The sequence below is a fragment of the Hemiscyllium ocellatum genome, chromosome 13, assembly GCF_020745735.1.
Source record: "Hemiscyllium ocellatum isolate sHemOce1 chromosome 13, sHemOce1.pat.X.cur, whole genome shotgun sequence".
Lineage (NCBI taxonomy): Eukaryota > Metazoa > Chordata > Chondrichthyes > Orectolobiformes > Hemiscylliidae > Hemiscyllium > Hemiscyllium ocellatum.
The window spans coordinates 30,668,173-30,680,843 of record NC_083413.1 but is presented as its reverse complement, the minus strand read 5'-3'; the positions used below and the strand labels follow the sequence as shown (position 1 = coordinate 30,680,843).

Here is a 12,671-nt window from a genome sequence, read left to right as displayed (position 1 = left end):
GCCCAAACCTAAATGTCATCCAGGTCTTGGTACACCTGAACATGGGCTGCTTCATATCTGAGTTGTGGATGGTGCTGAACATCGTCCAAGCAAACATTCCCACTTCTGACTCTATAATGGAGGAAAGGTTATTGACAAAGCAGGTGGAGATGATTGGCGCTAGGACATTATCCCAAAGAACAGAGGCAGAGATGGCTGATCAACAACAGGTTGTGATGAAATTCAAATCCATGTTCCCCTATACATTGCCTCCCCTCAGGAAAGGTCAGGTAATGACCTAGTGGTATTATCGCTAGACCATCAATCCAGAGACACAGGTAATATCTGGGGACCCAGGTTCAAATCCTGCCATGGCAGATGGTGGAAACGGAATTCAATAAAAAAAATCTGGGATTAAGAGACTGTGAAACCACTGTCAAATTCCAGGAAAACCCTATTTGTGTCACTACTGTCCTTTAGGAAAGGAAATCTGCCATCTTTACCTCGCTGGATCTACATATGACTTCAGGCCCATAATGTGGTTGACTCTTAACTTTCTTTGGGCAATTAGGAATGGGCAATAAATACAGGCCTGGACAGCAACATCCACGTTCCATGAATAAGTACTAAAAGAATACAAGTCAAGCAACAATATCACAAGACTACTGCCCCCCATGCAATCTGTCAAGATAGGCTCTAAACTGACCTGGCCAAAACATTACCCTGGAACATGAGATTGCTAGTCAATTGGTATTACCACTATTCTACCACCTCCCTATCTTGTGCCAGACTAGCAACATTTCAATGAGACATAGTGCCAACATACTCCTATTGATGCAAAAGATTTGGAACATGCTTCTGTATTTCAAAGCTATATTCCCATGCGAACACAGATGGAAAACCAAAGTACTGTGGATGCTGGAAACTTGAAAGAAACATAACACTAGGGTTACTCAACAGGTCCGTGGACAAAGAAACAGCTACCATTTCAAGCCCAGAATGACTCATTTTCAGATGGAAAAGGAAGCTCTTTCACAATTCAAACTTCATCTCAAATTCAAATGGTACTGAAAATTTATATTTGAACACAGGTGGAATTAGAATCACTGTAAATCAAACATTCTACCAGAATGATAAAGATTGTTGAAAATTATACTGTCACCAAGGATTGTACAACTTAAACAAGTTCATAATTATCAAGCATTATCTGCTACTAGTGCAACAATCGGTTTCTCATTGGGCATATTCCATACCTGTTAAACTGCAACGTTACATAGTGAGTGTCAGTCCAGACGCTGTGCTTTTCGAAGTTCTTCAAAAACTCTTGACGGATGTACTGAGTGATAGTCAGATCTCCAACAGATCCAGTTTCATGATTGCTTGTGTCAGAAACTTTGCTGACAAGATAAGAGATGGATTGGTATGCAGCAGCTGCCATTATACACAAATTACTTTTACGTTAGCACAGTTAACATGAAAGAAGAGTCAAAAATGGAAATAAAGCCAAAGCGGAGAGCAACAAATGAGCTGCAAGAGTCTTCCAAAAGCAGTAGTATGGGGTGCGGTGGGTACAATTGTAATATTGAAGGAGCAAAAAGATTGCCTTTTCTTGTATACAATCGTTAATCATATTATCTGAAGCCACAGTGCCAAAAATTACTAAGAGGTAATTAAAGGTGACAAATAATCAAGATAAGGAGGTGAGAATATTTTAATCAAGTTGCAATCCAAATCAGCCATGATCTTATTGAATGGCAGAGCAGGTTTGATGGACTAACGGCATACGCCTGATTCTAACATGAAATGGAAACTCCTAAAGCGAAAGAGTTAGCCGGTCATCAGATCTCCTAGATAATAAATGGATTCAAAAGCACACTGCCTATTAGAGATCTGAAGACCAGAAAATACTGGAATACTCAAGATCAAGTTGCATTTGTACATAGAAAAATAAGTGACTTACACTTCAGGTCACCTATCTCCCTCCAGAATATTTGGAATGGTATACTTACTGAATTTATTACTGCTCATTTGTGGTGACAGTGCAGTACTTGTTCACATTATTTAATTGGAGGAATGCCAAACAGACACTCAGAAGAGTTATATTGGACTCAGAAGTATTAAACATTTCTCTGTAGAGATGCTGCCAGATCAGCTACACTCTGGCAGCATTGCTTTTATATCAGACTTAAGCGATGAGTTTAACACTCCTGTAAGTTAAGGGTACACATCATTTGCTTACTTAATGTCATGCAGAAACTGTGAAGAATCCAAGTTATCTGTCAGCATTTTCTTAATATCAGAGAATGCGAGTGACATTTCTTCCTCATTTGTAGCAACAAATTCATCATTGCCATCATCATCATCATCATCAGTATAACTTGCTTCAGTAGGTTGGTCTGACAAAGAAACCGACTTCCCTGGTGTTTGACCACGAAATGCCAGATAACCAACTAGAAACCCTAAAAGCAAAAGCAATTACAATTGTACAGTTATTACCTTAGCAATATAATACACCATAAACCTGGATCCCTCTCCCACAATGAGTTTAAAATTAGCTGTTTTAATTTTCTATTTTTGCTCTGCAAAGTTAATTGCCTTTTCCTTTGAGGCCTCCCCCTTGCTTCACAATTCATTCCAAATCCTCAAGAGCTTCAACTGGCTGGTACAATTGCAACAGTTAAACTGCATTTGGATGGGTATATTAATAGGAAGGGTTTGGAGGGATGCTGGTTGGGTGCTAGCAGGTGGGATTCGATTGGGTTGGGATATCTGGTTGGCATGGACGGGTTGGATCGAAGGGTCTATTTCCATGCTGTACATCTCTATGACTCTATTTATATTATACTGGCTCAACAGCAATGCACAACTTCCCTAAATTTTCCTTTCTTAACTAGTGCATGCTACAAGAGGCAAGATAATCTACCACTTAATGCTTTAAATTCCCAAATTAAATCTCAAATGCATTTCGACCCTTGCTCCCCCTTTCCAATGTTTCCACTTATCATGGCACTATAAAAGACAATGCATCAACCCAGGTCTTAGACAAGCAAATAAAATAGGTAATCTATTCTGCTGACTACAGAATGCCCCTTTCTAATGTCTCAGGAGACAGAAAGAAAAAAAGAGATCCGGAATTTATTCCAAAACAGAAACGATGGTGTGGACCAAATGAATACCATATATACACACATACAGGTGGACCTCATGTACAAGTTGACCCCTTATTTTGGGCCAAATAATCTTGTATTTTCCATATATCTCATGTAATAGGCAACCGTAGTTCTTCACAATTATAGATCAACATTTATGAGTCAGCATGCCTGCCCGTTGCACTCTGCTCCAGTTTTCCGATCTGCTGGCTGTACCACTCTGTCTTCCAGTCTGGCAAGCCATCACGCTCCACTCCAGGTTTTCAGAATTACTGTAATAGTACAACAGTACAGGGCAACCACTATATCCACAGAGTAGGTTGCAGTTTACTGTGGCCCCAACATATTACAGGGAAAGTTCCAGAATTGGGGAGGGGGGTTGCCGGGAAGGTAAATTTCCCATTTTATCTACTTTGCAGATAAATATTTGTCCCGAAAACAATATATCATGTAGAAGTTGATCCCTTAATTTCAGATTTAAAAACTGTCTTCAAAATTCAACCTATATATGATTATATATGGTATTTCAGGGCAATGCCAAGGGCTGAACTGTGCTATTAATTCTGATGCTCAATGGTTAGTGACAAGGGATTCAAAAGGCACATTGACCACAAGTGTTATTCAAAAACTGTGGCAAGCTCATTAACATTACCAATGGAATGGAAAAAGATGAATAAAGACTCGTGTATCAATAATTCACGAATCACCACATGAGCTGCATGACAAGCTCGAATTGGGGGAATTGTGCTCAATTCTATTTTGCTGTCTACCTTCCATAACACTTAACTCTCCTGCTTATCAAAGATCTAACTCAGCCAGAAAATTACTTCTGTAATTGAAGTCTTAGAATTCTGCTTATTGCAGTCACTTCAGTGCAATATAATTGGACTATTAAGAACCCAGAATTGAATTCAAAACTTAATTATACAATATTTGCCATTGATTTAACTTGCTACTATAAACCAAAAGGCAAACATCAACGTAGACATGAAAGCCAATTTACCATTACAATACCAAAGCATGATTGGTTTCCCTGCATCTAGTCATTTTTTTTGGATCAATAATAAAAAGGAGGAACCCTTGATATTAAAGTCTGACAAGAAAGGATCTTTCTTACCTATTAGAACAAGCAACACAGCAATCATCAAATAGCAGCGGGTCTTATGGTTATTGTGAGGTTTCTCTATCTGAGTCTCCATGCCATCTGCCATCGCATCTCCCATCTCTTCGTCATTCTCATTTTCTGCTAATTTCATTTCGACTCTACTGCCATCCCCATCAGTTCGTCGCGTTAGACTGAAACGTGTATATGACTTTGGCTCAAATCCAAGCTGAAGAAAAAAAATTTTGCACATGACAATAGTCTGTAAATAGCCATTACTTGCAATAATAATGGTGGTTTAAAAATATACTTATATACACAAAAGTTTAGAAATAGCTCAGCAAAAACTTGAGAAGTTTTGGTCAATTAAGGCAAACAGGCTGAGCAAGAATAGCATGCAAGTGCAAGATGCTCCAATTTCACAGAACCTCAATTAATTTGCAAACAAGAGTATTGGCTAGGAGTCATTTTGGATGACTGCATCAATGAATTTGAGGGAAACCTAAAGATTAATGGCATCATCCCTGCCTGGCTATATATTCTAACACTCACTTCATGAAAGCTTGTCATGATAGCAGTATGGCATTCACCAGATCACAACCCGATCTCCAAATCATCTGATTTTTTTTTGCCAAGGAGCTCATCTTGCCAACCCATTCATCTCTCATTCAAAATTATCATTCTTTATTGCCCACCTAAATCAATTAAAAAAAACTCACCCAAGATATTTTAATTGGTTTTCTCCCTCAAACACTGCAATGAACAAATTTCTCATCCGCATGATTTCAAACACCATTTTGAACCTTCATCTTCTGTGCTGGAGTTCCACATATATTCCCTCAATGTAAGTTTTCAAGATCATAATTTTTTAATCTATGTCATCTCTTATGGTTGTACTAGTCCCATTCTATTAATAATAAAAAGGAATATTCATTTATACTACCCTCTATCCACGCCACATTTCCATGCCTGTCTTAGTATGGCCCTCATCTCCAATCCCTCAAGTCCAAGCAATGTAGACTCCAAGGTCGTTGCAGACAAGCTACGTTGCCAGCCACTAAAATTATTAAGTCTGATTCCTTATTGCTAAAACTGTACACAATTCAAGGATCATCCTGGAATCCAAAATGTTTATCTTCAACTGCGGACCATCTTCTTAAAGCACTCTTCTACTCTTCTCTGTTGCTGCAGCCTCACCTTCAGCAATGTGCAGAATTGACTAACTTCCAAGTCACCAAAAGTGAGACCATCCAATCATTTGCTGGCATCATGTATCTCCTTTTCATTACATCACAGAGCCCGACTTTCTTACCTAACCCTGAACTTTTAGTTTTCTCTGGTTCCTCTCCATCTCCTCTCTACATTCAACTTGCCCACAAAGCATCTTATCTCTCTCCTTTAAGTTTGAGATCACCATACCTCTTCATAACTCTACTGTGCAACCTCATTTCTACATTGCAGACACTTACGTAACCAAACCTTTGGTTATCTGGTTTTACTGCTCTTATGTGGCTACTGTATTTTGTATTATTGTGTTGTGCCTTGGGGTGTATTACATTAAAAGGTGCTACACAAATGTAAATTTTTGACCATCTTTATATTTCTGACCTCACTTTTACCATTATGAGCTCAAATCAAGTCACATAAAACTTGAGGTTTATGATACATTACAACTTGCAAGAATAAAGTTCCAAATGCAAATAAAAACTCAAATGTGTTGAGTCATTGAAATTACATTACTCATGTCACTCAAGTACAATTCCAACTGTGAGAATATGCAAAATAGTGCATTAAAAGAGCACCTTCTTACCAAACTAGAAATAGCTATTCTAGCGCGATCCATTGTCCAAATGCTTAATAAAATGCAGATAGCTGAAAGATAAAAAAAAAATCAATGATAGTAACACATCCTTGCATACACTATTCTACAATCTATCACAAAGTTCAACATTCTCCACTTATTATTTTACCCAAATCATTTAGGTTCTCCTACCTAACAGGAAAAAAACTTAAATCAAAACATCTAACCTTACTTTACAATTGAGCCACGTGACTTGTTTAAAAAAGTTTTTTTCTGAAAATGATGCATAATTGGTTTCCAGTTTGTAAATACAAAGCAAGTGTTAAATGATCTGAAGGTTTTGCAATACCAGGAACAACATTCAACTAAGATTTTTCTTTACGACATTTGTGGGCATACAGAGAAAGATAGAGAATAAGGCAAGGGCAACAAGAGAAATTCTGCCAAATTAGCCCTTATGTATTGCTACAGGAGCCAGCAAGTCTTGAAGTCCCGACGAACATAGCAAGATGATGTTTTTAGAGCCAAACCTATTTTACTCAGATTTCTATCCAAGGTAAAAAGGATTGCTAACCGAAGATGAGTTTTAATCAGTTAAGTTAACATTACTTTAAAATTACTCTCAATCAAGAATTTAAAATATCTTCCACTAAATCTGCTACATCTGATATTCTAGTGTAGAAATATAATTATCACGCAAGAGGCCTTCTGTTCAGAGTGAACTTTCATGCCTGATCTATTACACTGCTGACTCATGAATGTCACAGCAGGTCACTTGGGATCATTTGATGTCAATACTATATATTCTCATCATGTTTTTCCATCTATACAATGTAGTAGTGTACAAAGAAAAGCTTTAAAGTGAAAGACTCATTGTGACTAAATTACTAATTCCACAATGCTCGAAGTTGAGGAAAAGGTTGAAAACACAATAAGGAAATAAGCTTATAGACCTGTTAATAATTGTTATATCATTTATACATGCCATTCTCTGTGGTAAGGTATAAAGTTACTTGACCTTCAACTTGCATAGAAAAACCCTTTATCATTGAGCATAATTATTAAGGCAATGCTCACAGCAGATATTATCAGGAATCATAAATAGGTTTCGAAAACAACGATAACAAAGTTAGTCAATACTAAAATTAAAGTTACTGTGACAATGCTGTCATTTTAATAATGTTTTTTTTAAAAAAGTTTTTTTTAAAAAAAGGAGGGGTAGTAAAGGCAGAGGTGCTGAAATGTCTGGGAAGAGCTTAGTTTAACAAGGCAACAGCCAGTTCCTCCAGTTTAGGCTTTTTCTAGTTTGGCTTAGCTGGAACAGGAGAAAGTGAGGACTGCAGATGCTGGAGATCAGAGCTGAAAATGTGTTGCTGGAAAAGCGCAGCAGGTCAGGCAGCATCCAAGGGGCAGGAGAATCAACGTATGGGCATGAGCCCTTCTTCAGGAAAGTTGGAACAGTCAGAGGTTGCTGCAGTGCATAAAAGTTCCAAGCTTAAGCAGGTGATGCTTGACTGAGTTTTGTCTCTGAAATCTCTTTGAAGGTGTCCCCTCCTGCCTGTAAGAACGTGTGTTTGAATTAACCTTTTGTCAAGTGGCACTTACATGGAATGCTGCTGGATTGGAGCAGTTCCTTAGTTAAGTTGCAATGTCAGGTCAGTTTTGCTTAAAGTTGAATAGGTTGTCCAGCTGCATCTTCATATTTGCCTTTAAAATAAGAAAGTTAGGGTCTAGGCCTCCTTCTTAAGATATCTTTAGGGGGTCTGGCCTGATCCATAACATTATGAATATGCATTGTTGGATGGTATGCATATTTTGGAATGGTTTCATTCCCATTATCAAAACCACTACATAGCCATTAACTAATCTTGCTCATGCCATCAATATCGTCTTTCCTTAGCGTTCTAATTTCCCTTGCCATTAAGCCAAGTAAAATGAAGCAGCTAATTTTGTGTTAAGAGTTACATGACTGTTTCAACTAGGAAACTATTTTCATCACTGGTATTCCAATAATTTGGTTATAAAATTATAAATTCATTACCTTTAGGGTCTGTTAAGATCACACTCCAAAGAAACACAAAGAAAATCATTGAGGTCTATGCCATAGAAAAACTTCCTTTTGCCCATTCAGTCTGCACAGGTCAAAACCAAGCACCGAACTATTCTAACCCCATTTCCTAGCATTTGGCCCATAGCTTTGTAAACCTTGGCATTGTAAGTACACATCTAAATACTTAGATGTTCTGAGGCTTTCTGCGTCTATCTCAGACAATTCCAGATTTCCACTGCCCATAGTGAAAAATATTCCTTAGATACCCTCTAAACCTCCTGCCCCTATCCTTCAAAGTAAGACATTGATTCTTCTAAAGGGAAAAGTTCCTGCCTGTTTACTGTATGACATTTAGTTAAGTAAAATATACATCTCAATCATGTCTCCCCTTAGTCATCTCCACTCTAAGGAAAACAAGCCCAGTCAATATAATCTCTCTTAATAATTAGAATTCTCCAGTCCATACAACATTGCACCTGTTCCAGTGCAATCACATCCCTCCGAAGTGATTCGGAGAATGTTAATATGCACATTGTTACTACTAGAACTCAAAACTAAGCACAGCGGTGAAGGAATCCAGTGTATTTAAAAGACAAATGGATTAACATTTGACAACAAACATAGAATCACAGAATCCCTACAGGTGTGGAAGCAGGCCATTCGACCCACTGGGTCTACAACAACCCTCTGAAGAGCATCCCACCCATCTACCCTGCATTTCCCATTGTTAATCCACCTAGGCTACACATCCCTGGACATTCTGGGCAACTTAGCATGACCAATCCACCTAACCTGCACATCTTTGGACTGTGGGAGAAAATCAGAGCACCTGGAGGAAACCCACACAGACCCAGGAAGAATGTGCAAACTCCACACAGTCACCCAACACTGGAATTGAACCCAGATACCAGGCGCTGTGATGCAGCAGGGGTAACCACGGAGACACCGTGCCAAGAGAAAGATGAGAGTACAGCAGCACCTTGGATAATCTCAAGCTCAGTACAAATAGCAGTCTCCTCCTATGCTGTGAATTTCTCAGTTTGGAACAAGCATCCTGTTTGTAATATCTGAGCATATCAGACATGTATAACAGCAATTTGCACATGGGAGGTAGAACTATTTGGTCAGTAAGAAAATGTATCAATTCAAATTGTCCTTTACAATATGAAGTTCATATTAAGAAAAGTTTAGTGTTCAAAATTAATTTAAGCAGCTGTATGAAAAGTCAAGAATTTCAGAACAGTTCAAAGTCAACGTTTACACATCAGGAAAATGCTATGAATACAGGACTAACATCTAGGTATTTTCTGACGTGAGCCTACTCAAACCTAAACATCAAAGACTGATTTGGCTATAACATTAGGCGGTTAGAACACAATTATTAACATTTTAAAATAATCAATCTTCTGTCCAGTTGGCACTAACAATGCTCTTCACAACTCAGGCTTTCGAAATTAAGATTTTACACCAGAGGGAGCACTCCTTTCTGGAAGCATTTAACAATCAATCCATTGATGAATGGGCAACAAATTCCATCCTTCTGTTCGGAAATGAATTTGCGAAATATTTCAATTTCTGATTCCAACTCCAACAGAACGAAGTACTAAGTCAGTTACATTGCTGTGTGGTTAATTGAAAATAATATGCAAGCTGTTTAATTTAAATGTCTAGAGGAAGCACTCTTCACGGGACACCCTGACTTTGAGGCGCCTGCCTCACGATCCGCCGCTGATGTGAATTAGTAAAAAAATTAGATTAGACAAGATTAGATTAGATTACTTACAGTGTGGAAACAGGCCCTTCGGCCCAACAAGTCCACACCGACCCGCCGAAGCGCAACCCACCCATACCCTTACATTTACCCCTTACCTAACACTATGGGCAATTTAGCATGGCCAATTCACCTGACCCGCACATCTTTGGGCTGTGGGAGGAAACTGGAGGAAACCCACGTAGACACGGGGAGAACGTGCAAACTCCAACACAGTCAGTCACCTGAGTCGGGAATTGAACCCGGGTCTCAGGCGCTGGGAGGCAGCAGTGCTAACCACTGTGCCATCCACTGGAAAAGCTCTGCAAGAGTGTCGAGACACATGAAGAATTGAGACCAGAGCCAGAGGCCAAAACCTACACGCAGGCTTCCAAACGAACACGTTTTAAACACATTTAACTTTAAAACTCCAGCTTTTAGCTGTAAAGAGAATTTACGTAGAACCACCGATAGGATTGAAACTGCACACGCGCACATGGCTAATTGAGAGCACAGGAATAAAGTCCTCCGTTTTAATAATTCCATACAAGTTGATATAGCACTGAGAAACCTTATTGAGTACATTCGCATTCACCAGACAACATCTAACATTTAACTCGTCAAAAATATAATGGGGGGGGGGGGGGGGGGAGTGAAGCGCTGCTTCTTCCCGATTGCACATGGTCCGAGATTGGAAATGTGCGTGGGGAATATAACTCAAAGGATGCGGATAAATGACTGAATAGTGTATCGTTGAAAGGCTAGAATTTAGGAAACCTTAAAGCAGAAGACAAGATAAATGAAATCATGACTTTCACAAACAAAAGGCAGACAATATTCAAAGCAAATATTGATAAATCTGTACGTGACATTGTTTAGGCTACTGCTGTTTGGGCAGTGAAGGCCTGCTGCTTGTCAAAGTGACGGTAGAGCATGGGCAGGAGTGTGGCCCCAGGGACACGGAATGGATCAGCCGCACTGAGAGTCCCAGTGACCTTCCTGCTACAGCGACATTTCATCCGCTTCAGGAGAACCACCGCCCGGCGGCAGCCAGCTGTTTACCGGGTAGGCCCCGAGCCGCGCTTCCTTCCCGCCCGCCCACCGGGACCGCTCTCGTCACTTTACCTGACCCGCTCCGCTGCCGCCGATCTTTCCGAATGGAGACAACAGCGAGTCCTTACTTCCGTCCTTCACCCGCCCACAGACCAACCCAACATATAACACTTCCGGGCCTTTGAACAAGGTTCAAAGTTCAAACCTGCGGAGCTGACCTATCCCGTGCTTACACCCATCCTCTTATCTCTCACCCTCCCCTCCCCCTCTCCCTCCCCCCACCCCTCCCTCACCACCACCTCCCCCTCACTACCCCCTCCCCCTCACCACCACCTCTCCCTCCCCCCCCACCCCTCCCTCACCACCACCTCCCCCTCACTACCCCCTCCACCTCACCCCCACTCCCCCACCTCACCCCCTCCTCACCCCCACCTCCCCCCACCTCACCTCTCCCTCACCTCCACTTCCCCCTCACCTCCCCCTTGTGGGTGGTTAGAAAATTACTTTCTGCAGGTGGTGGTGCTTAAGAGATGTTGTTTTCGCAGATGGGCAGTGGGATGTTGTGGAGGGGGGAAGGGAGGGGGACATTACACAAACAGTAGCGGGATTCTTGCAGTATTCTTAAGGCTAAGATTTTAACGAATATAGAAGTTTTTAAATAAGAAATAGTTTTAAGCTAAGAAATAACTTTGCAGTGTTGTAGCTGACCACAAAAGAAGCACAAGGGCATTTCGCAGTAAGCTTATGAGGGGAACTGAATAAAATAACAAGAAGGCTCTGTAACGAACAAGTACAAGGACAGCAGGATAGCCAGATAAGGAAACATTTGAGAAAAACAAGTGAGGAAAAAGGGAGGTGTGATTCCGCAACTTGCAAACTGAATAAGAATGCTTACATGCTTTGTAGTGTGCGCTTGTTTGCTTGCGCAGGCGCCCGTGCTTGCAAGACCGTATAGAATAAAATGTTCTTGTTGTGGTTCTATTCACCGAGCTGGAAATTTGTGTTGCAGACATTTGGTCCCCTGTCTAGGTGACATCCTCAGTGCTTAGGAGCCTCCTGTGAAGCGCTTCTGTGATCTTTCCTCCGGCATTTATGATTAGTACCTCCCGCTTCCAGTTGTCAGTTCCAGCTGTCCGCTGCAGTGGCCGGTATATTGGGTCCAGATCGATGTGCTTATTGATTGAATCTGTGGATGAGTGCCATGCCTCTAGGAATTCCCTGGCTGTTTTCTGTTTGGCTTGTCCTATAATAGTAGTGTTGTCCCAGTCGAACTCATGTTGCTTGTCATCTGAGTGTGTGGCTACTAAGGATAGCTGGTCGTGTCATTTCGTGGCTAGTTGGTGTTCATGGATGCGGATTGTTAGCCGTCTTCCTGTTTGTCCTATGTAGTGTTTTGTGCAGTCCTTGCATGGGATTTTGTACACTACATCGGTTTTGCTCATGCTGGGCCTGCTTTGTCCTGGTGAACTGTTCACCTCTATCGACAAAACCCTAGCCAGAGAAACAATAGCCAACCTCCCCTCCCCTCAACCACACCTCTCCTCACCTCCCCTCGCCCCCCTCACCTCCACCCCCTCATCTCCCCTCAACCCCCTCACCCTCACCTCCACTCACCCTCACCCCACCTCCCCTCCCCTTACTCTCCCCTCTGCACACCCCCACCACCCCTCCCCTTACCCCCACCTCCCCTCCCCTCACCCCCACCTCCCCATACCCCCCTCACCTCAACCTCCCCTCCCCTTACCCCTCCCTCACTGCCTGACACCCCCACCTCCCCATAACCCCCT

At 41.2% G+C, this 12,671-nt stretch overlaps 1 protein-coding gene across 2 annotated transcripts in view; it reads right to left on the bottom strand.

Annotated features, from left to right (window-relative positions):
- The window catches only part of LOC132821836 (transferrin receptor protein 1-like), a 43,059-nt gene extending 32,028 nt beyond the window's left edge, over positions 1 to 11,031 (bottom strand). Inside the window, exons 1-6 of one of the 2 annotated variants that reach the window (XM_060834688.1) lie at positions 10,957 to 11,008; positions 7,637 to 7,738; positions 6,041 to 6,102; positions 4,246 to 4,459; positions 2,219 to 2,438; positions 1,233 to 1,376 (exon numbers count right to left, since the gene is read on the bottom strand). In XM_060834688.1, coding sequence (XP_060690671.1) covers positions 1,233 to 1,376; positions 2,219 to 2,438; positions 4,246 to 4,459; positions 6,041 to 6,073 — 611 coding nt within the window. In that variant the 5' untranslated portion in view covers positions 6,074 to 6,102; positions 7,637 to 7,738; positions 10,957 to 11,008. Of the gene's footprint in view, positions 1 to 1,232; positions 1,377 to 2,218; positions 2,439 to 4,245; positions 4,460 to 6,040; positions 6,103 to 7,636; positions 7,739 to 10,956 lie in introns of both variants that reach the window. The other variant, XM_060834687.1, reaches the window with a different exon arrangement.
- Between the last annotated feature and the right edge of the window lie 1,640 nt (positions 11,032 to 12,671).